Raw genomic sequence first — 25,428 nt, 5'->3', positions numbered from 1 at the left:
TTGGCTATAAAACTGATAAAAATGCACTGTGTGTTATATTAGACTAATCGTTAGCTTAGTAATAATACAATTCAAGCTGACTGGACTGCTAAACCAACTAAAAACTTGTGTGAGCAGACTCAGTTAACTTAAATGTCTGTAACTTAAGTTGTATAGATAAGTAATGTTATTTAAAAATACTTTATATAAGCAAACAGGTAGTAAACTGATTAATAAGACGCACTAACCTGCAGTTAGTCGGAGTAACGGTTCCCGGTCCTTTTCAAATTTGAAAATGCGCGCGTGGTTCACTGAGGGAGTCGGTTGGAAACTCCGTAACGGCTCTGAACGATTCGCTCCTTGAGTGAATTCGGTTGGATGCAATTGCTAGTTGTTTCATGAATCTTTTTGACGGACTCATTCAAAAGAACCGGTTCACATGAATCATTTGCACGCGAATTGCGAATCACTTTGATTTATTCGCTGAGGAAACACTAACAGCTGTGCGCGCGCTTATCAGGTCATGTGACCTGCACTAAGTTGCCGATTTTCAGTTTACTTTTATGATTTTAGAATTTAGATTGTTGTAAATATTTATTATTTTAGTCGCAGTTATCTAAAATGAACATAGAACATTGAGGAAAACTCGATTTTTGTGGTAATTTGACTAAGATTAATTTGTTATCAGTCATAAAGTTAAGTAAAGGCAAGCTAACTCAACACAGAAAAACATTTAATTAGCTTTGGTTATATCTTACCTTCATATGAGTGCATTCAGTCAGCTCTGTCACGTTCACAATACAGGGTTTGAGGGCAAAGAACAAAAATAAAACTAACTAATGTTAAATGATTATTATCCTGACATGCTAGCAGAGACAAAAGAGGTTTATATCAAGTCAAATAAGAGACTAACACACAAAAAAACACTCACTTTGTGTTTAAATATATACATTTTTTAATAGCTGGCTGATGAAGTACCACACACAGACTAAGAAACAAATGCTGGTACTATATATATATATATATATATATATATATATATATATATATATATTTCTTCAAAATTCAAAACAGCTAGGAATATTCTGTAGAAAAACTGAAAACACAAGCGGTAAAAATGTACCGCTCCATAAGATATAGCTGTCATGTACAAAACAATGGAGTACATAGAGATGAAGACGATGAAATAATGTACAGCGATGGAAGACGTCAAACACTGGAGCCGATTCTTCGCTATCTGTGCAAAAAACACGAAAACATGGAATAAAATACAGTCGTTTTCACAAACGAGACAATCACTCATCTGTGGTACAGTTACAATAGTTTGGACCCGAACACGTTCCAACGATCATGTGACTCGTGTCACCATGGAAACAGACGCAGGTATGTACAGGTGAGGCCGGTTCAGAGCAGCGATGCGGAAACTCTTCCGTTCTTCCGTAATACTGAGCGAATCTGGATCCGTTTAAATTGGGCGTAATATGCATGTTCTTCATTGGCTGTTTGCGATTACTGGTCCATTTACGCCAAACGCCAAATTTTCGCAAATATTAATATAAACAACAGAGACAGTCCATTTTTTTCACAACTGGTGACAACCAAGAAGACTTGAGCTTTGGTTTGCGTTTTCGTAAACTTCATGTGCAAATATAAACTCTCAAGTTATTAAAACGCTTAACTCTTCAGTCAGGCTGACAAATATTCGTTACACTCATTCATTCATTCGGTTTCGTTTGGTGCGAAAGGACCTTCAGTTTAAAACAGTATTTACATGTGATTTTTAAAATCAATATTTGGGATAGTAGTTAAATTTAATTTAATATTTTAGAATTTTATATTATAAAATTTCTAAAAAAACGTTAAAATAACATTTCCGCCACAATTTGATTGGATAAACTCTTCTGAGTTTGTGTTTGACACGCGAGGACGTTAAGTTTATAACAGATTTTGCGAATCCATCGGTGGGTGGAGCTTATGAAGAGAAGGCCACGCCCTCCATGTCTTCATGCGTCTTCTGAAACAAAAAGATAAATACAGCTGAACATTTCTGTTTTAATAATTTAGCAAAGTGTTCATAGCTGTGATTTTTACGAACCTCGTCATCTTGAGCTTTTAGCGATGAAGAGGAGGAGGGGCCGTCATCACCATGGCAACCATTGTGCTCCGCCTCCCTTTCTCTCCTACCAGTCCCGCCCGCAACCGGCCAAAACAGGCGTCCTGAAGGAACTCAACATCAAATTTTGTTCGCAAACCATTGTATTGTATTTCCTGTGTGGGAAAAAAACATACCTGGCTGTTGTGGGACGGCAAACTCGTGGGCGTGGTCTGTCAGGTCGCTCTGGGTGGTGTAAGGCGACGTACGGTGGGCTGCAAGAGAAAAACGTTAAAACATTTAGCGCAAACGTTTATAAAACGTTATCAAATTAACCAAAGAGCAACTAAAGGTCTCACTGAGGGTGTGTCGGTGTCTCGCACCACGATGTTTCGCTCCGCTTGGTCCGGGCTGCTCTCTCCTTACCCCTGCTGGACACATAGAGAATTACAGCTTAGTTCATTTCCTTAAAATGCACTTATTAGATCGCAACGCACGACTTCAAACACTCACAGTGAGACGATGTGCCGCTCCGAGTCTTCTGGCGTGTAGGGGGCGCTGCTGCTGCTCCTTGGGCTTCATTTGCTCCTACCACCTCCATGTTGTTGGATGGAACAGTTGCGAGAAGACCTGATAAATTAATAAAAATAAAGTCCAGTTTACACCAAGAACATCAACTACAGCGATAACTATTACACTAACTATATTAGCGGACAATATTGTTCTGTTTATTATCGTTTTTATCATTCATCAACTGGAAAACCTGATTAGAAAAGAGATTCCAATTATGTTTTTCTTTGGTGTCGTTATAGCTATGGTGTGGACTTATATAATAACTATATTATTAGATGATAATGTTCCGTTTATCATAAGCTTACTGCAGTTTTGCTGTCTGCGGCTTTAAATGCTTAATTCTGATTGGCTGTCAATGTTTTAAACATTAATTTGCTAGAAAAAAAAATGTCTATAGCGATAATATAAATTAACTATAACGATAACTGTATCAGTGGACGATAATGTTCTGTTTATTCTAATCGTGCTGCAGTTTTTTTTGCCGCTTTAAATGCTCACGTTCGGTAAAGTTGGATGGATTCTTATTGGCGTTACAATATAAGAAAATAGCGCTTAAAAGCACTTTGATTACAATCTGTGTCACGATATAAGAAAATAACGCTTAAAGGCATTTCGATTGTGATCTATACATCACAATATAAGAAAATAGCACTTAAAAGTGTTTCGGTTACGATCTATATGTCACAATATAAGAAAATAACGCTTAAAAGCATCTTGATTACGTTCTATACGTCACAATATAAGAAAATAGTGCTTAAAAGCATTTCGTTTGCAATCTATGTGTAACAATATAAGAAAATAGCGCTTAAAGGCATTTCAATTACGATCTTTGTCATGATATAAAAAAAATAATGCTTAAAAGCACTTTGATTGCAAACTATGTCACGATATAAGAAAATAAAGCTTAAAAGTGCTTCGATTGAGACACAATATAAGTAAATAGCACTTAAAAGTGTTTCAGTTACGATCTATGTAACGATAAAAGAAAATAGCATTTAAAAGCGTTTTGATTACAATCAGTCACAAAACAAGAAAATAGCACTTAAAAGTGTTTCGATTACGATCTATATGTCACAATATAAGAACATAGTGCTTAAAAGTGTTTCGATTACGATCTATACATCTCAATATAAGAACATAGCGCTTAAAAGCACTTCGATTACAATCTGTCACAATATAAGAAAATAAAGCTTAAAAGTGCTTCAATTGAGACACAATATAAGAAAATAGTGCTTAAAAGTGTTTCGATTACGATCTATACATCACAATATAAGAAAATAGCACTTTAAAGAGTTTTGGTTACGATCTATATGTCACAATATAAGAACATAATGCTTAAAAGCATTTCGATTACAATCGATGTCACGATATATGAAAATACAGCTTAAAAGTGCTTCGATTGAGACACAATATAAATAAATAGCACTTAAAAGTGTTTCAGTTACGATCTATGTAACGATAAAAGAAAATAGCATTTAAAAGCGTTTTGATTACAATCAGTCACAAAACAAGAAAATAGCACTTAAAAGTGTTTCGATTACGATCTATATGTCACAATATAAGAACATAGTGCTTAAAAGTGTTTCGATTACGATCTATATGTCACAATATAAGAACATAGTGCTTAAAAGTGTTTCGATTACGATCTATACATCTCAATATAAGAACATAGCGCTTAAAAGCACTTCGATTACAATCTGTCACAATATAAGAAAATAAAGCTTAAAAGTGCTTCAATTGAGACACAATATAAGAAAATAGTGCTTAAAAGTGTTTCGATTACGATCTATACATCACAATATAAGAAAATAGCACTTTAAAGAGTTTTGGTTACGATCTATATGTCACAATATAAGAACATAATGCTTAAAAGCATTTCGATTACAATCGATGTCACGATATATGAAAATACAGCTTAAAAGTGCTTCGATTGAGACACAATATAAATAAATAGCACTTAAAAGTGTTTCAGTTACGATCTATGTCACGATAAAAGAAAATAGCATTTAAAAGCGTTTTGATTACAATCAGTCACAAAATAAAAAAAATAGCGCTTAAAAGTGTTTCGATTACGATCTATATGTCACAATATAAGAAAATAGCGCTTAAAAGCACTTCGATTGCGATCTATGCATCACAAAATAAGAAAATAGCACTTAAAACGTCGACTGTGACACAATGTAATAAAATAGTGCTTAAAATCACTACGATTACGATCTATACGTCTCAATATAAGAAAATAGCGCTTAAAAGCACTTCGATTACGATCTATACGTCTCAATATAAGAAAATAGCACTTAAAAGCACTTCGATTACGATCTATACGTCTCAATGTAATAAAATAGCACTTAAAAGCACTTCGATTACGATCTATACGTCTCAATATAAGAAAATAGCGCTTAAAAGCACTTCGATTACGATCTATGCGTCTCAATATAAGAAAATAGTGCTTAAAAGCACTTCGATTGCGATCTATACGTCTCAATATAAGAAAATAGCACTTAAAAGCACTTCGATTGCGATCTATGCATCACAAAATAAGAAAATAGCACTTAAAAACGATTCGACTGTGACACAATATAAGAAAATAGCACTTAAAAGCACTTTGATTGCGATCTATACGTCTCAATATAAGAAAATAGCACTTAAAATCGATTCGACTGTGACACAATATAAGAAAATAGTGCTTAAAAGTGTTTCGATTACAATCTATACGTCACAATATAAGAACATAGTGCTTAAAAGCACTTTGATTACGATCTGTCACAATAAAAGAAAATAGTGCTTAAAAGTGTTTCGATTACAATCTATACGTCTCAATATAAGAAAATAGCGCTTAAAAGCGCTTAGATTACAATCTGTCACGATAAAAGAAAATAGCGCTTAAAAGTGTTTCGATTGTGATCTATGCGTCACAAAATAAGAAAATAGCACTTAAAAACGATTCGACTGTGACACAATATAAAAAAATAGCGCTTAAAAGCATTTCAATTACAATCTATTTCATGATATAAAAAAATAATGCTTATGATTGGCTCTCAGGGTTTTTATCATTCACCATCGGTAAAAAAATTAATTCTGAAGCAGTTACAACAATATCGTTATCATTATAGTATCTTTAGTATTATTTTATTTGAATAATGAACTATTTTTAATTTAGAATGCAAAAACTGTGAGTTCTTACTGAGTCCGCGGTATCTGGAGAGCTGCTGGTAGATCTGCCGCATTCTCTCAATGTTCAGGCGGCTGGCCTCGGCGTGGTTCACCATGGGTTTGGGGTAATCTACGCCGATCACGCATTTGGCGGCACGCTGCACGTCCTCCGGAGCGTTCCAGGGGTCGTAAATATACTTGGCTGGAAAATCTCGGAGGACAGGTAAGTAACATCTGCAATCAGAGGGAGAGATTAACCCGCAGCGTCTCATCACAACCTCCACAAAACCAGAGCACAGCCTCCGCACCGCTGCAGGGCACTGTGGGTAACCCAGCGCGGTCAGAGGCACACATAAACAAACATATCTTCTTATATACACAATACATTTGTGTCCCTGGACCACAAAACCAGTGGAAATCTAGAATCTGAGGGTGCAAAAATATCCAAATATTAAGAAAATCCCCTTTAAAGTTGTCCAAATGAAGTTCTTAGAATCAAATCATATTACTAATCAAAAATTAAGTTTAGATATATTTACAGTAGAACATTTACAAAATATCTTCATGGAACATGATCTTTACTTAATATCCTAATGATTTTTGGCATAAAAGAAAAATCTCAAATTTTGACACATACAATGTATTTTTTGGCTATTGCTACAAATATACCTGGGCAACTTAAGACTGGTTTTGTGCTCCAGGGTCACATTTAACTCATTGAATAGAAATAAAATGAACAGATATCGAAAAGGTTTGAAAATTTAAATAGTTTTGAAATGGCGTTACATAAATAAACAAACAATGACTAAAAATGTACAAGTCTTCTTCCAACAAGTTCCATAAATAATTAGTTTTACTATAAACTGATAAATAATAATAATAAAAAAAAAAATGGAATTCAAATTTAACAATTCATTTATTATTATACTGAAAACTGGTATATATGTTCATTAAAATTACTTAACATAATTAACGCAAAATTAGTATAATTATCTGTTCATTTCTATTTGATTTATAATATATTTCTGGACACAACTCATACGTTTCTGAAAAATTCAATTACAAATAAAATGCTATGTATTATTAAAAACATTAAAATTAATAGTAAAATTAATATTATTAATATAAGACTAAAACACTAAACTCCATAGATGATCTTTGATGAACTATAATATGAATTATTCATATAAAATGTTTTTAGAGTCAAACTGCAAAAATATTAAAAACTATAATATATATTGCCTAAATTTAGTAATATAATATATAAATCATAAATATTGTTTGAAATTAGACATTACTTTAATCATATATTCATTATAATCATAAAAACTAGATGAGTGAAGTTTGTAGACAAACTTTAAGTTGGCTTGAAAAAGCCTAGCCAAAAAGTTTACAGTAGTTTTAAAATGTTTTAAAAGCTTGAAGTTTAAAGGTTTTCGACAGTTTAAGTTTCAGTTTAGTAGTTTTAAAAGCTAGCGACGTGGTTGCTAAGGTGCTCAGGATAGTTATAAATATATAATATAGTTGTTATATTATAGTTATAGAAATAGGTAGATAGATGATTAGCCAGTTATTATCATGATTAGCATGTTACTAACATGTTGTTAGCATGATTAACATCTTACTAGCATGTTGCTAGCAGGATTAGCATGTCAATATCATGTTGTTAGCATTATTCTAGCATGATTACCATGTTAACAGCATGCTGTTAACATGATTAGCATCTTACTAACATGTTGCTAACATGCTTCTACCATGATTAACAAGTTACTACCATGTTGCTAGCATGATTAACATGTTACAAGCATGACTGGCCTGTTACTAGCATTATTAGCATGTTACTAACACGTTTCTACGACGATTAGCAAGTTACTAACATGTTGCAAGCATGATTAACATGTTACTAGCACGACTGGCCTGTTACTAGCATGTTGCTAACATGTTTCTACCACAATTAGCAAGTTACTAGCATGTTGCTAGCATGATTAACATGTTACTAGCATGACTGGCCTGTTACTAGCATGATTAGTATGTCACTAGCATGTTGGTAACATGTTTCTACCATGATTAGCAAGTTACTAGCATGTTGCTAGCATGATTAACATGTTACTAGCATGACTGGCCTGTTACTAGCATGATTAGTATGTCACTAGCATGTTGGTAACATGTTTCTACCATGATTAGCAAGTTACTAGCATGTTGCTAGCATGATTAACATGTTACTAGCAAGACTGGCCTGTTACTAGCATGATTAGAATGTTACTAGCATGTTGCTAACATGTTTCTGCCCCGATTAACAAGTTACTAGCATGTTGCAAGCATGATTAACATGTTACTAGCATGACTGGCCTGTTACTAGCATGATTAGCATGTTACTAGCATGACTGGCCTGTTACTAGCATAATTAGTATGTTACTAGCATGTTGGTAACATGTTTCTACCACGATTAGCAAGTTACTAGCATGTTGCTAGCATGATTAACATGTTACTAGCATGACTGGCCTGTTACTAGCATGATTAGAATGTTACTAGCATGTTGCTAACATGTTTCTATGACGATTAGCAAGTTACTAGCATGTTGCAAGCATGATTAACATGTTACTAGCATGACTGGCCTGTTACTAGCATGATTAGCATGTTACTAGCATGTTGCTAACATGTTTCTGCCCCGATTAACAAGTTACTAGCATGTTGCTAGCATGTTTCTACCACGGTTAGCAAGTTACTAGGATGATTAGCATGTTGCTAGCATGATTAACATGTTACTAGCATGTTGTTGGCATGATTGGCCTGTTACTATCATGGTTAACAAGTTACTAATATGAATAGCATGTTACTAGCATGTTGCTTACATGTTTCTATCACGACTAGCAAGTTGCTAACATGTTGCTAGCATGTTTCTAACATATTTAGCAAGTTACTAGCGTGTTGCTAGCATTATTAACATGTTACTAGCATGACTGGCCTGTTACTAGCATGATAAGCATGTTACTAGCATGGTGCTAACATGTTTCTACGATGATTAGCAAGTTACTAGCATGCTGCAAGCATGATTACAATGTTAATAGCATGTTACTAGCATGGTGCTAACATGTTTCTACGATGATTAGCAAGTTACTAGCATGCTGCAAGCATGATTACAATGTTATTAGCATGTTACTAGCATGGTGCTAACATGTTTCTACGATGATTAGCAAGTTACTAGCATGCTGCAAGCATGATTACAATGTTAATAGCATGTTGCTAGCATGATTTAGATAGCTAGATAGACCCAAAAACGATTAGAGGAACTTAAATAAGTTTTAATAGAATAATAATAAGTTTAGATCTTTTTCAAGCCAACTTAATAATTCGACATTCCATTGTGTTTTAAATGTGTTTTTGAAAACTAAGTAATTGATACTGAACTTCTTGACTATATATAATGATTGTTTGTATTGTTGAGTGTGATTGTAATCCCTGATCCGTGCGTTCACACTGGATCCAGATTGAGGAAGTGAAGCGGAGCGGAGGCCCACCTGATGAAGTCTCCGTTGGGGTCGATCCTGCGTCCGAATCCCACGGGACAGTAGCAGTGGAAGAACTGCTGGAAGAAGGAGCTGCAGGAGTGGCAGAGCCAGCTGCCGGCGTTCACGCTCCAGTCGGCGTCCAGCAGCAGCTCCTCGAAGACCTGCGGATACACCAGCGTTAGCACGCCACAGACACGCCGCCATTACCCATCATGCCCTGGGGCAAACCGTACCTTCATGCCCTCCTCCCAGCTGATCCACAGGTCGCCGCGCGTCAGGAAACAGGCCACGGCGTTCCGCGCCAGATGGTGGATCCAGCCCTCCTGCCGCAGCTGCGTCATGATGGCGTCGATCCAGGGGAAGCCCGTCTTGGCCTCGGCCCACTTGGCCAGCGCCTCGGGGTTCCTGTCCCACGGGATGCGGATGCAGATGGGGTTTCCCTCCATGCGGTCGAAGCGCGGGTTGTTGCTGGCCGCCGTGTAGAAGAACTCCCGCCACAACAGCTTGTCGTACAGAGAGATCGGCAGGTTGCCGTTCTCCTTCACCTGCGCATTTAAAAGCGTTTCGATTACAATTTATACATCACTATAAAAAAACATTTTAAGAGTGTTTTGATTACGAGATTTATATCATGATATAAGAAAATAACACTTATAAAGTGAAAATATCGATCTATACGCTGCTATATGATAAAATAGCACTTTAAAAGCATTTCAATTACGATCTGTCACGATATAAGAAAATAGCGCTTAAAAGGCACTTTGTTTATGATCTATATGTTACGATGATAAAATAGCGTTTTAAAAGCATTTCAATTACGATCTGTCACGATATAAGAAAATAGCGCTTAAAAAGCACTTTTATGATCTATATGTTACGATGATAAAATAGCGTTTTAAAAGCATTTCAATTACGATCTTTCGCGATGTAAGAAAATAGCGCTTAAAAAGCACTTTGTTTATGATCTATATGTTACGATGATAAAATAGCGTTTTAAAAGCATTTCAATTACGATCTTTTGCGATGTAAGAAAATAGCGCTTAAAAAGCACTTTGTTTATGATCTATATGTTACGATGATAAAATAGCGTTTTAAAAGCATTTCAATTACGATCTGTCACGATATAAGAAAATAGCGCTTAAAAAGCACTTTTATGATCTATGTGTTACGACTATAAAATAGCGTTTTAAAAGCATTTCAATTACGATCTGTCACGATATAAGAAAATAGCGCTTAAAAGGCACTTTGTTTATGATCTATGTTACGATGATAAAATAGCTTTTTAAAAGCATTTCAATTACGATCTGTCATGATATAAGAAAACAGCGCTTAAAAAGCACTTTTATGATCTATGTGTTACGACTATAAAATAGCGTTTTAAAAGCATTTCAATTACGATCTGTCACGATATAAGAAAATAGCGCTTAAAAGGCACTTTGTTTATGATCTATGTTACGATGATAAAATAGCGTTTTAAAAGCATTTCAATTAAGATCTGTCACAATATAAGAAAACAGCGCTTAAAAAGCACTTTTATGATCTATATGTTACGATGATAAAATAGCGTTTTAAAAGCATTTCAATTACGATCTGTCACGATATAAGAAAATAGCGCTTAAAAGGCACTTTGTTTATGATCTATGTTACGATGATAAAATAGCGTTTTAAAAGCATTTCAATTACGATCTGTCACGATATAAGACAATAGCGGTTAAAAAGCACTTTTATGATCTATATGTTACGATGATAAAATAGCGTTTTAAAAGCATTTCAATTACGATCTGTCACGATATAAGAAAATAGCGCTTAAAAGGCACTTTGTTTATGATCTATGTTACGATGATAAAATAGCGTTTTAAAAGCATTTCAATTACGATCTGTCACGATATAAGAAAACAGCGCTTAAAAAGCACTTTTATGATCTATATGTTACAATGATAAAATAGCGTTTTAAAAGCATTTCAATTACGCTCTGTCACGATATAAGAAAACAGCGCTTAAAAAGCACTTTTATGATCTATATGTTACAATGATAAAATAGCGTTTTAAAAGCATTTCAATTACGATCTGTCACGATATAAGAAAACAGCGCTTAAAAGGCACTTTGTTTATGATCTATGTTACGATGATAAAATAGCGTTTTAAAAGCATTTCAATTACGATCTGTCACGATATAAGAAAACAGCGCTTAAAAAGCACTTTTATGATCTATGTTACGATGATAAAATAGCGTTTTAAAAGCATTTCAATTACGATCTGTCACGATATAAGAAAACAGCGCTTAAAAAGCACTTTTATGATCTATATGTTACGATGATAAAATAGCGTTTTAAAAGCATTTCAATTACGATCTGTCACGATATAAGAAAATAGCGCTTAAAAGGCACTTTGTTTATGATCTATGTTACGATGATAAAATAGCGTTTTAAAAGCATTTCAATTACGATCTGTCACGATATAAGAAAACAGCGCTTAAAAAGCACTTTTATGATCTATATGTTACAATGATAAAATAGCGTTTTAAAAGCATTTCAATTACGATCTGTCACGATATAAGAAAATAGCGCTTAAAAGGCACTTTGTTTATGATCAATGTTACGATGATAAAATAGCGTTTTAAAAGCATTTCAATTACGATCTGTCACGATATAAGAAAACAGCGCTTAAAAAGCACTTTTATGATCTATATGTTACGATGATAAAATAGCGTTTTAAAAGCATTTCAATTACGATCTGTCACGATATAAGAAAACAGCGCTTAAAAAGCACTTTTATGATCTATATGTTACGATGATAAAATAGCGTTTTAAAAGCATTTCAATTACGATCTGTCACGATATAAGAAAACAGCGCTTAAAAAGCACTTTTATGATCTATATGTTACGATGATAAAATAGCGTTTTAAAAGCATTTCAATTACGATCTGTCACGATATAAGAAAATAGCGCTTAAAAGGCACTTTGTTTATGATCTATGTTACGATGATAAAATAGCGTTTTAAAAGCATTTCAATTACGATCTGTCACGATATAAGAAAATAGCGCTTAAAAAGCACTTTGTTTATGATCTATGTTACGATGATAAAATAGCTTTTAAAAAGCATTTCAAATGCGATCTATACATCACAATACAAGACAATACAATTTAAAAAGCATTTAGATTATGATCTATACACCACAATACGAGAAAAAAGCGCTTCAATTACGATTGACATCACAATACTTGAAAATAGCGCTTAAAAAGCACTTTTATGATCTATATGTTACGATGATAAAATAGCGTTTTAAAAGCATTTCAATTACAATCTGTCACGATATAAGAAAATAGCGCTTAAAAGGCACTTTGTTTATGATCTATGTTACGATGATAAAATAGCTTTTAAAAAGCATTTCAATTACTAAATATTATTTAAAGCTTTTATACCAGATATATGGCACATATTACATATTAAAATATTATTTTAAAATCAGTAACTTTAAAAGTTGTCTTTTTAGATAGATTATAATGTGAACTAATCAGATGACATTTTAAATTAATAAAAAATATTTGTAGGTATATGAAAATTTTTATTTCATTAAAATGGATAAAACGTAATTAAAGAGATATTTAATGTCTTGCAGTCACCTTCTTGTAGAGTTCGGTGAGTTTGTAGTAGTACAGACGGCAGGAGAGGCAGCCGAAGCGCAGGTACGGACTCAAGCCCCGCGGACTGGCCAGCAGTGGACTGGAGTTCATCTTTAGACGCCCAAAGTTCTCCTGCCACGCCTGGAAAACACCAGCACACAACTCAGACATGCCTGATCTCATGACCACTGCTGGAGCCACAACATCTGTATATATATGTGTGTGTGTGTATGTGTTCATCGTACCGCGGTAGAGTCAGGTCCGAGGTGTTGCTCCAGCCGCATCAGCGCCTCTGATTCTCCTCCAGGCCAAACGGCAGGAGCCAAAGCTTCAGTGTCAAACCCTGAACACAAACACACTTTGATTCATATCGGGACTTCAGTGTGGGTTTGCGAATCATTTGATTCAGATCGGGACTTCAGTGTGGGTTTGTGAATCTTTTGATTCAGATCGGGACTTGAGTGTGGGTTTGTGAATCATTTGATTCAAATCGAGACTTCAGTGTGGGTTTGTGAATCATTTGATTCAAATCGAGACTTCAGTGTGGGTTTGTGAATCATTTGATTCAGATAGGGACTTCAGTGTGGGTTTGTGAATGATTTGATTCAGATCGGGACTTCAGTGTGGGTTTGTGAATGATTTGATTCAGATCGAGACTTCAGTGTGGGTTTGCGAATCATTTGATTCAGATCGAGACTTCAGTGTGGGTTTGTGAATCATTTGATTCAGATCGAGACTTCAGTGTGGGTTTGCGAATCATTTGATTCAGATCGAGACTTCAGTGTGGGTTTGTGAATCATTTGATTCAGATCGAGACTTCAGTGTGGGTTTGCGAATCTTTTGATTCAGATCGAGACTTCAGTGTGGGTTTGCGAATCTTTTGATTCAGATCGAGACTTCAGTGACTTGCGAATCATTTGATTCAGATCGAGACTTCAGTGTGGGTTTGTGAATCATTTGATTCAGATCGAGACTTCAGTGTGGGTTTGCGAATCATTTGATTCAGATCGAGACTTCAGTGTGGGTTTGTGAATCATTTGATTCAGATCGAGACTTCAGTGTGGGTTTGTGAATCATTTGATTCAGATCGAGACTTCAGTGTGGGTTTGTGAATCATTTGATTCAGATCGAGACTTCAGTGTGGGTTTGCGAATCATTTGATTCAGATCGAGACTTCAGTGTGGGTTTGCGAATCATTTGATTCAGATCGGGACTTCAGTGTGGGTTTGCGAATCATTTGATTCAGATCGGGACTTCAGTGTGGGTTTGCGAATCTTTTGATTTACATCGGGACTTCAGTGTGGGTTTGCGAATCTTTTGATTCAGATCGGGACTTCAGTGTGGGTTTGCGAATCATTTGATTCAGATCGGGACTTCAGTGTGGGTTTGCGAATCATTTGATTCAGATCGGGACTTCAGTGTGGGTTTGCGAATCTTTTGATTCAGATCGAGACTTCAGTGTGGGTTTGCGAATCATTTGATTCAGATCGAGACTTCAGTGTGGGTTTGCGAATCATTTGATTCAGATCGGGACTTCAGTGTGGGTTTGCGAATCATTTGATTCAGATCGAGACTTCAGTGTGGGTTTGTGAATCATTTGATTCAGATCGGGACTTCTGTGTGGGTTTGTGAATCATTCGATTCAGATCGGGACTTCTGTGTGGGTTTGTGAATCATTTGATTCAGATCGGGACTTCTGTGTGGGTTTGTGAATCATTTGAATCAGATCGGGACTTCAGTGTGGGTTTGTGAATCATTTGATTCAGATCGGGACTTCGGTGTGGGTTTGTGAATCATTTGATTCAGATCGAGACTTCAGTGTGGGTTTGCAAATCTTTTGATTCAGATCGGGACTTCAGTGTGGGTTTGCAAATCTTTTGATTCAGATCGAGACTTCAGTGTGGGTTTGCAAATCTTTTGATTCAGATCGAGACTTTAGTGTGGGTTTGTGAATCATTTGATTCAGATCGGGACTTCAGTGTGGGTTTGTGAATCATTTGATTCAGATCGGGACTTAAGTGTGGGTTTGCGAATCTTTTGATTCAGATCGGGACTTCAGTGTGGGTTTGTGAATCATTTGATTCAGATCGGGACTTCAGTGTGGGTTTGTGAATCATTTGATTCAGATCGGGACTTCAGTTTGGGTTTGCGAATCATTTGATTCAGATCGGGACTTAAGTGTGGGTTTGTGAATCATTTGATTCAGATCGGGACTTCAGTGTGGGTTTGCGAATCATTTGATTCAGATCGGGACTTCAGTGTGAGTTTGCGAATCTTTTGATTCAGATCGAGACTTCAGTGTGGGTTTGTGAATCATTTGATTCAGATCGGGACTTCAGTGTGGGTTTGTGAATCATTTGATTCAGATCGGGACTTCAGTGTGGGTTTGTGAATCATTTGATTCAGATCAGGACTTCAGTGTGGGTTTGCGAATCTTTTGATTCAGATCGGGACTTCAGTGTGGGTTTGTGAATCATTTGATTCAGATCGAGACTTCAGTGTGGGTTTGTGAATCATTTGATTCAGATCGGGACTTCAGTGCGGGTTTGTGAATCATTTGATTCAGATCGGGACTTCAGTGTGCAAATGTTTTTTTAATTAAAAAGTAGAAAACATCTAACCATTAATACAGTACAGTTATAATATAATAATAAAGACAGTATACACAAAAAAATTAATCATTGTAAGGTTTTAAACCATTTTCTTAAACCATAGTAAGGGATGTGTTTCCAGGTTAACAAAAAAAGTAATAGATTTACACCTTAAGAGGACACCGAAAATGATTATAGATACCGTTTTTTAACTGCTTTAAGGTGAACATAAGTTTAGATAGTTTCCATGTACTTGACTAGATCAACTTTGAATAAAGAAAAGAGGTTAGAGCCAGATTTTTTGTTTACATATATGAAATTTAGCTGGCAGGAAACACAAATTGAGTTCTATTTTAAGATGAGATCAGATTAACATTAATAAATCTGATCAGAATGTCTCTGTGTGGCTCACTGCCAAACAAGTGAATGAATCTTCCTCAGAAGAGACAAAAAGCAGCAACTAACTTCCAAGTCTCGCATTTAAATCACAAGCTTTTTTATGAAATGTGAACAAACTCATGAATCTGTTGTTTGATCTCTTCATCTTTAAAGAGAGAGCTACAGTTCCCATACTTTGAAGTTGTATGTGTGCGTGTATAAATGTGTGTGTTACCCAGTTCATCCAGCAGGGGGACTCCATATCTCTCTCTGTGGTTTTCACTGACAGGCGTCACACAGTTTCCCATCAGTTCTCTGCTCAGCGGCTCCATCGGAGGATCTGGCGGCTCCATGCTGCTCACCAGCGTCTGGAAGCGTTTGTACGTGAGCGGCGGCTGACCGCCATTCAGCTCGATGATCCTGAGACACACACAGTCATTCAGAATCAACTCGGATTAAAACCTAACGTTCAAACAGTTGGTTTGGCGTGTTCGCACCTGTCCAGATCATAAAGCGTGTGTGAGATCTTCACGGTCACCTCCACTCCTGCTTCAGACGCCAGTTTCTTGATGGCCGCATCTCGCTCCTTCCCAAACGGCTCCGAGTCGCACTCGAATGTCAGTCGAGACACCTTCCACTCCTGCGGACCAATGAACCGAGTGTTATTAAGGTCACCTGATCCGAATGCAAGCTACACGACTGTGAACGTCAGCCAGTGTTACCTTGAAGAGGCGTGGGAAGATGTTGGCCGGCTGACCACGAATGACAAACAGACGGGAGTTGAGTTTACGAAGACTGGAGTCCAGATCCTCCAGACACTGCAGCAGAAACCTAAAACGCACACACACTTGCTGTCAACTGAGTCACTAGCGAAAACCAGATCAGAAGAGCCATTCATTTTTGAATTTCAACATCGTTTGTAATTTCAAAAAGCACTAGAGATGGGTGAAACGTAGCTTTTCGAAACTCAAAATCGGTTGAACCATTGCAAAATGATTCGCTGTCAGTTTCCCATTAGATTGCTTATTGCAAATCATTTGATTCGAATTGGAACTTAAAGCCCTTGTGCGACCCTTAGGTGCATTTTTGTCCATTTCAGTTTTGTTTTGTGTTATAAGTGTGCCTGTGTTAATGCCAACTGCATAAATCTTGGCTCGGGTGTTTATTTTTATTGAAATTTTAATATTTCACCCTCATTTCCTTCAAAAACTTAGCTGCCTATCTTGGCCAGGTCTCCCTTGTAAAAGAGATTTTTAATCTCAATGGGCTTCTCCTGGTTAAATAAAGGATATAATAATAATAATAATATAAAAAAATCAATTTTACCCTCTGTACAAAAAACAGGCACACTCAGGACCACATTGAAAATGTCCACATTGAAACCCATTAAAACTGCAATTTTTAACCCAGGGCCATTTGACTATAAAATGATGCAATATTTGTTAATAGGCATTCATGCTATCGGCAAGGCTTCAGATTTTGCTTATTATTATAGACTATTATAGAGTCAACTGGAAAAATAATGAAGCTGTAATTGTGTGGGTATGTTGGTGAGGATGTCAGAGTGTTCTCATATAAAAAACACCTGTGGCATTATGTAAACAAACCAGTATTTAAAGGGTTAAAATTCTAAAAATGAATGAATGTTTGGTATCTATAACTGATCCTGGATGCTGGTAAAAAAAAAATCAACATCAGTGAAAGTGGGAAAAAAAATATAATAAATCAGTTTTTGTACATGGGCATTTTTAATTGAATGCACAAGGGTTAAAATCAAGGATCGCGATTCGATTCAGATTGCGGCTTTAATTTGGGTTTGCAAATCGCTTGATTGACACTGGAACTTCAGATAGTTTGTGAATCATTTGATTCACATCGGAGCTTCCCCAAGCTAACAATTTTTGGTTTCTAGAACGTTCTGGGAACGTTAGCTTTTGGTTCCCAGAACATTCCCTATTGGCTAGCCAGGAAAGTTTTCTTAACGTAAATATACCATTGCAGGAACGTTCTCATTAGGTTAGGGCAGTGGTTCTCAATCCTGGTCCTGGGGGACCCCTTTGACATTTTGCATGTCTCCCTTATTTAACACACCTGATTGAGATCATCAGCTCATTAGGAGAGAGATCCATGAACTGAACTAACAAGCTGATGATCTCAATCAGGTGTGTTAAATAAGGGAGACATGCAAAAAGGATTGAGAACCACTGGGTTAGGGGAACCTTCAGGGAACGTAGGGCTGTGCAATTAATCGAAATTCGGTTTCGATTTCGACTTCTGCTTCAAACGATCATGAAAATGCAGTAATCGAGATGAAACGATTATTGCGCCCCATTCTGCCCTTTTACCAGGGGTGCTCTTTCGCTCCTCCGTAAAAGCCAAATTTCACATGCAAATCAGCTAAATCATGTAAGGTGGCTTTCATAAAATGGGACGTAATTGATTTGTTAATGTTTCTTTGATGTTGTGTTTTTAATAGCACGTAAGAAAACTTGCGCTGTCCTTTGTTAATGCGCTCAGAGATGGAGCGGAACACGGACATGAAAGTTATCTTTTAGCTCAAGGTGCGCACCTAAACGGTCAAATACACGCAAAAATATTACAAAATGAAGGGCTTGGTGATTATTCATGTAAACTCTTGTCAGTTATGTCTTAAATGAACAAATAGTTGAGAATGAAAATCTGTGCGTGCTTAACTATTAGAGTGAAGACATTGTTTTATTTTACATTCAAATTCAATTTCTGTAGTATTGTTAGACTTCTTTAGACTTGCATAAAAGTATTCAGTATTTTTAAAGCACTGTTTTTTTATTTGTATCTTTTTCTCGCTGTATTGCTATCTTTAAATTAATCACTGTGTAAAGTGTTGGAGCCTGTCATAATCGTTTAAATAATCGTGATTACAATATTGACCAAAATAATCGTGATTATGATTTTTGCCAAAATCGAGCAGCCCTACGGGAACGTTTCCCAATACATTCCCCTAACCTAAAGGGGAACGTTCTATTTATGTTAAGAAAACGTTCCTGGCTAACCAGTAGGGAACGCTCTATTTTTTGTTCCTAGAAGGTTCCCTGAAAGTTCTCTGAAGGTTCCCAGAACGTTCTCCTAACCTATTCACTCTGATACCTCTTCTGCACGTCAGCACTCCCGCGCCCCGGAGTAACGTTAAAGGAACACTTTTTTGGAAATAGGCTCATTCTCCAACTCCCCCGAGTTAATAAGTTGATTTTTACCGTTTTGAAATCCATTCAGCCGTTCTCCTGTTCTGGCGATATCACTTTTAGCATAGCTTAGCATAGATCATTGAATCCTATTAGACCAGTAGCATCGTGTTCAAAAATGGTCAACGAGTTTCAATATTTAAAACTTGACTCTTCTGCAGTTATATCGTGTACTAAGACCGGTGGAAAATGTAAAGCTACGACTTTCTAGGCTGATAAGATTAGGAACTACACTCCCATTCTGGCGTAACAGTCAAGGAAGTTTGCTGTAAGTAGCGCCTGAAATTAGTTCCCAGCTGGTTAATGTTCAATGTGACCGGCGTGGCATTACTGCGTCTGGTTCGGCCATATTACAGAATGTTCTGGGAAGGTTCTTTTTTCAGGTTATAAAAGTGATTGTAAAAATAACCTGCAATGAACGTTCTCTGTAGGTTATAAAAATAAAACCTAAAAATAACCTGCAGGGAATGTTCTGGGAACATTCTTTATAGGTTATTAAAAAGAGAAACTACAGGGAATGTTCCTAGAACATTCTCAATTGGTTCCCAAAAAAATAACCAAATGGGAACGTTAGGGGAATGTTAGGGGAACGTTGTGTGTTTGCAGGGTTGTGTTTGCGAATCATTTGATTCAGATCGTCAAATTGTCTTAAAATTAGTTTAAATAAAGCAAAAAACAAGTTAAGTATTATTCAAATTAAACCAGGCTTTATATATTAATTTACCAATACAATCACTAATGCTACTAAAAAATGTATTATTTTTACATTTAGCTATATATTTGTTAATTATTAATGATTTATTATTTATTATTATTACTTCTAATAATAACAACAACAACAATAATAATGTATCATTAATCTTTAAGTGTTATTACCTTAGTGATATTAATAATATTAGACTTATTCATTAAAGTTTCAGTGTTGATGTATTACGAGTGTTTAGATTAGAGCCGTCTCTCTCTCTCTCTCTGTCTGTCTGTCTGACCCACTGACATCATTTCAGCCGCACAGCGACGCCTCCGCCTCTCTCTCTCTCTTTATCTCTTTATCTCTCTCTCTCTCTCCGCCCATCTGTTTCTCTCTCTCTCTCTCTGTGAGAACACGATGTTCCCGAATCTTTTGTAACAGGATCTCTCTCGTGTTCCAGTTTGAGAAATGCAGTCAGACTCGTGACGGAGCGGCGGAAAGTGGGTCATCGCTGTGGAAACGCTTGACGACGTCAAACCGAGTCTGGACCGGATTCACTGAGACCAGACTGACAGATTCAATCAAACTTCAGACTCAATGGCAAAAACACACAACAACTGACTTGAAAACCTGAAAACACAGCTATAACCAGCACTGCATCATCAGAAACAATCCCAGACATCCGCACGGCACGACAGCACACTCTCATGAGAACAAAAACATGCAGAATATTTCATAAACACAACTTCTTGCTCTTTAAAAAGCCACCAGACGGAGCCATTTAACCATTCAAATGCGTCAAAAACAAAAAACGAAAAGTTTGATCTTTATAATAATGAGTAAAATAACCAACATACTACACATATTCACGATAATGATGAATATTTTCATATTTAGATTTGCATACATACTGTATGGATGTATTAACAGTTAAATATATTCATTTAATATAATAAAATCAAGTATTATCAACAAACCAAATCAAAACTTTGTTTACTGATTTTATTATTAGTAATAATTGATATCAGTAATAATAATGATGGTAATGAAAACAACAATAACACCTGCTACCTGTTTAAATGTAATGGCATAATAAGAACAATACGTATATAATGTGCTTCTCTCACCTCCAGCGGTTGACGCCGCGGTTGGATGCTCCGGCGAACCAGGGGTCCAGGAAGTAAACACAACGCAGTGTATCCGAACCCTTGATGGCCTCCAGCAGCGCAGGGTTATCATGCAGACGCAGACCCTTACGAAACCAGTGGATGGAGTTGATCGGCATGATACTGACGCCACCTGAAAACACAGATTCATTCACATTATATCAATTTTTATATCATTAGATTCACATCGGCGCTTCGGTGCATGTTCACGAATCATTTGATTCACATCCGAGCTTCGGTGCATGTTTATGAATCATTTGATTCACATCGGAGCTTCGGTGCATGTTCACGAATCATTTGATTCACATCCGAGCTTCGGTGCGTGTTCACGAATCATTTGATTCACATCCGAGCTTCGGTGCGTGTTCACGAATCATTTGATTCACATCCGAGCTTCGGTGCGTGTTCACGAATCATTTGATTCACATCCGAGCTTCGGTGCATGTTTATGAATCATTTGATTCACATCGGAGCTTCGGTGCATGTTCACGAATCATTTGATTCACATCCGAGCTTCGGTGCATGTTCACGAATCATTTGATTCACATCCGAGCTTCGGTGCGTGTTCACGAATCATTTGATTCACATCCGAGCTTCGGTGCGTGTTCACGAATCATTTGATTCACATCCGAGCTTCGGTGCATGTTTATGAATCATTTGATTCACATCGGAGCTTCGGTGCATGTTCACGAATCATTAGATTCACATCGGAGCTTCGGTGCGTGTTCACGAATCATTTGATTCACATCCGAGCTTCGGTGCATGTTTATGAATCATTTGATTCACATCGGAGCTTCCGTGCGTGTTCACGAATCATTCGATTCACATCCGAGCTTCGGTGTGTGTTCACGAATCATTCGATTCACATCGGAGCTTCGGTGCGTGTTCGCGAATCATTCGATTCACATCGGAGCTTCGGTGCGTGTTCGCGAATCATTCGATTCACATCGGAGCTTCGGTGCGTGTTCACGAATCATTCGATTCACATCGGAGCTTCGGTGCGTGTTCGCGAATCATTCGATTCACATCGGAGCTTCGGTGCGTGTTCACGAATCATTTGATTCACATCGGAGCTTCCGTGCGTGTTCACGAATCATTTGATTCACATCGGAGCTTCCGTGCATGTTCACGAATCATTCGATTCACATAGGAGCTTCCGGTGCGTGTTCACGAATCATTCGATTCACATAGGAGCTTCGGTGCGTGTTCACGAATCATTTGATTCACATAGGAGCTTCGGTGCGTGTTCACGAATCATTCGATTCACATAGGAGCTTCGGTGCATGTTCACGAATCATTTGATTCACATCGGAGCTTCGGTGCGTGTTCACGAATCATTTGATTCACATCGGAGCTTCGGTGCGTGTTCACGAATCATTCGATTCACATCGGAGCTTCGGTGCGTGTTCACGAATCATTTGATTCACATCGGAGCTTCGGTGCGTGTTCACGAATCATTCGATTCACATCTGAGCTTCGGTGCGTGTTCGCGAATCATTCGATTCACATCGGAGCTTCGGTGCGTGTTCACGAATCATTCGATTCACATCGGAGCTTCGGTGCATGTTCACGAATCATTAGATTCACATCGGAGCTTCGGTGCGTGTTCACGAATCATTCGATTCACATCGGAGCTTCGGTGCGTGTTCACGAATCATTCGATTCACATCGGAGCTTCGGTGCGTGTTCACGAATCATTCGATTCACATCGGAGCTTCGGTGCGTGTTCACGAATCATTTGATTCACATCGGAGCTTCGGTGCGTGTTCACGAATCATTCGATTCACATCGGAGCTTCAGTGCGTGTTCACGAATCATTTGATTCACATCGGAGCTTCGGTGCGTGTTCACGAATCATTTGATTCACATCTGAGCTTCGGTGCGTGTTCGCGAATCATTCGATTCACATCGGAGCTTCGGTGCGTGTTCACGAATCATTCGATTCACATCGGAGCTTCGGTGCGTGTTCACGAATCATTTGATTCACATCGGAGCTTCGGTGCGTGTTCACGAATCATTCGATTCACATCGGAGCTTCAGTGCGTGTTCACGAATCATTTGATTCACATCGGAGCTTCGGTGCGTGTTCACGAATCATTCGATTCACATCTGAGTTGATTTGAATTATATTAATTATATTAATTCAAATCAACTGTTACAAGTCTTTAATCATAATACTGACAATTACACTTCTTAGCAATTTTAACATAGTAGTAGTAATTGTAATAAATACTTAAATGCTGCTTTAATCATTATTATTATTCATAACAACATTATTACTAAGATTAACATCAACATTTAAACTGTTTATACAAGCCAGTGTGTTAATTAGAATACAATTAAACAATTATGCTTAATATAATATTTTACATATCATTGCACTTTAGATATCTCAATTATATCAATATAATATCAAATAACAACAATTTTTTCCACTCTTGTGCACTTTTTATGTTGCATAAAGACATACAATTTTTTTTAAAAAGCTCATAAGTTTCAAGATTGTGGGATTTACCCATACAAAATAGCATTTTTGCTTAAATATGAACCCCATTTAAGACATTTTCATCATAAAAATTAAAGTTTTAAACGCATTTTCTTGTGTTTTATAACTTGACCCTCTGTACTCAAATTGGGTCATTGCTGTAACATTACGTCACAAATTGCCATGGAAACATAATAAAATAAGAAATGTCTTATAATATTTCAAGTTTAATCAAAAAAGTGTGTGTTTTTAATCAAAGGGTCACAGATTCGCACTTTATGTAACCTGTTCGTCTGTTTTTTTTCTCTTTAAAGCACGAAACAAGCTGTGCGATTATAAAACGCCACTCACCTGAGGCGATACTAAAGCAGGGAAATAAGTTTATGTGAGTCCAAGTGATAAAACCATCTCAGAATTGATGAAGAAGCGCCAGAAGAACCACTGCAGACCAGCTCAGCTCACCAAAGTCCACTTACACCGAACCGGGCCAACACAGCGACGGTTTACATAAGGCTCCAGCGCTCTGCGCATGCGCCAACACCACAGAATCCAGCGTGAGCATAGATACTAACACACTAGATCCACCTACAATCTCATTTGTAACGTTTCAAACGTTTTACAAAATTTATTTGCGGGTGAAAATCTTTAAATATTCATTTTAAGTACATATTGGCTAAATTACGTGTGAAAAGGCCGCAAGGTAATCGTTTAATAACTTTGTCAGAACGTAATCTATAGTTATAGCTCTATGCCGCCTGCGTGCCTCTTCGATAAGATACGCCGCTCGTGCCCCACATATGGAGGCCGCTCATTGGCCCGCAATGCAGTGACGTCAAAATATCGCTCTCACGTTTATGCGGCGTGGACGATAAGAGCTTTCCGAGTGACTTTGAAGAGTTTTGAACATTGAAACCCGTTTAGTGAGATTTCAAGATGCGATCCTGCTGTTCGGTTGTCGTTTGTACTCGCTAGTAATGTTATAATAGCCGATTTTCCGATCACCCCTTACCCCGCCTTATTAGCTCATCCGCATTCTGATTGGTCGCATCCGCAGATACCCGGATGATCACGGGCGCGACTCTATGGGACGCCATTTTGGATCTAAGGTCGTGGTTTCAGTATACGACAGAGAAATGACCGTAGAGCAGCAGGAAACTGCACAAATGTGGCCTTCAGCGCTCATGATTTTTTTTTTAAAGCTGCTTTAAATGTAACAAATAACATTAATTACACCCTCTATACCAATTCTATTATAAAAAAAAACGTACCCTTTTAGATTATTCTATATTAATTTACTTACAGCTTGTTTCTTAAAAAAAAAAAAAAAACTAACACTGGCTTCTCTGTTCTTGTTGTATTCTATCTATCTATCTATTTTAGGCCTCTAATACTAGCTTGCTTTTCTTTTTTATTCTATCTATTTTCTTTTTATTTATTATAATGAATAAAAGAGACTTGTCATAGCACTTGCTTGTTATTGCTCTTTTGTAGATTTTTAATGCTTCCATTGTCCTCTTTTGTAGTCGCTTTGGATAAAAGCGTCTGCTAAATGTCTAAATGTAAATGTAAATTATAACAATATTTACCTTTTTTTAAACATCAGTGCACTCCTTAGTATATCAGGCTTTGCTGTGGTTGTGCAAGAATTGCTCATTTTTATAGATTATGCTATACTTTAATTGACATTATTTTAGCGTTTTTGTAAATAAAGCTGAGCTTTTGGAAATAAATATTATAGTATTTGTTATTAATATTAAACATCCGCCCTCTGACTGGCGTGACTCTATAGGACGCCATTTTGGATCTAAAGGGTCGGACGCCATTTTGGATCTGAGGTCGGAGTTTCAGCGTACCGCGGGGAAAAGACCGTAGAATAGCAGGAAACTGTACGAATGTTGCCTTCAGCGCTAATGAAGAAGGGACACTAGAAGAATATTTAAAATCTGCTTTAAATGTAATAAATAATAGC

General features: G+C 37.0%; 1 protein-coding gene across 2 annotated transcripts; it reads right to left on the bottom strand.

Annotated features, from left to right (window-relative positions):
* Positions 1-910: 910 nt before the first annotated feature.
* On the bottom strand, positions 911-23,961 carry cry3b (cryptochrome circadian regulator 3b). 2 transcript variants are annotated; one of them, XM_073843844.1, is made up of 15 exons: positions 23,811-23,961; positions 20,936-21,107; positions 16,622-16,730; positions 16,397-16,539; positions 16,135-16,319; positions 13,176-13,273; positions 12,931-13,071; positions 9,540-9,851; positions 9,316-9,467; positions 5,829-6,031; positions 2,585-2,701; positions 2,431-2,502; positions 2,269-2,346; positions 2,075-2,196; positions 911-1,993 (listed from the first exon to the last, which is right to left on the bottom strand). In XM_073843844.1, exons 2-15 carry the CDS (start codon positions 21,091-21,093, stop codon positions 1,952-1,954), a joined length of 1,932 nt encoding a protein of 643 aa, XP_073699945.1. In that variant the 5' UTR covers positions 21,094-21,107; positions 23,811-23,961; the 3' UTR covers positions 911-1,951. The 2 variants fall into 2 exon arrangements, with proteins under 2 accessions (XP_073699945.1, XP_073699946.1); XM_073843845.1 differs by having other exon boundaries at positions 2,431-2,499.
* Between the last annotated feature and the right edge of the window lie 1,467 nt (positions 23,962-25,428).

Source organism: Garra rufa, chromosome 7 (genome assembly GCF_049309525.1).
Source record: "Garra rufa chromosome 7, GarRuf1.0, whole genome shotgun sequence".
Taxonomy (NCBI): Eukaryota; Metazoa; Chordata; class Actinopteri; order Cypriniformes; family Cyprinidae; genus Garra; species Garra rufa.
The sequence above is the reverse complement of the archived record's forward strand: the minus strand, read 5'-3'. Positions and strand labels throughout refer to the sequence as shown.

Excerpts from the sequence above, each read along its gene's own strand:
- cry3b (XM_073843844.1), bottom strand. The coding sequence starts at position 21,093 with ATGCCGATCAACTCCATCCACTGGTTTCGTAAGGGTCTGCGTCTGCAT. Across the intron at positions 2,347-2,430 it reads GAGACACCGACACACCCTCA|CCCACCGTACGTCGCCTTAC; the intron begins GTGAGACCTTTA and ends TTTCTCTTGCAG. Across the intron at positions 2,197-2,268 it reads TGCCGTCCCACAACAGCCAG|GACGCCTGTTTTGGCCGGTT; the intron begins GTATGTTTTTTT and ends GAGTTCCTTCAG.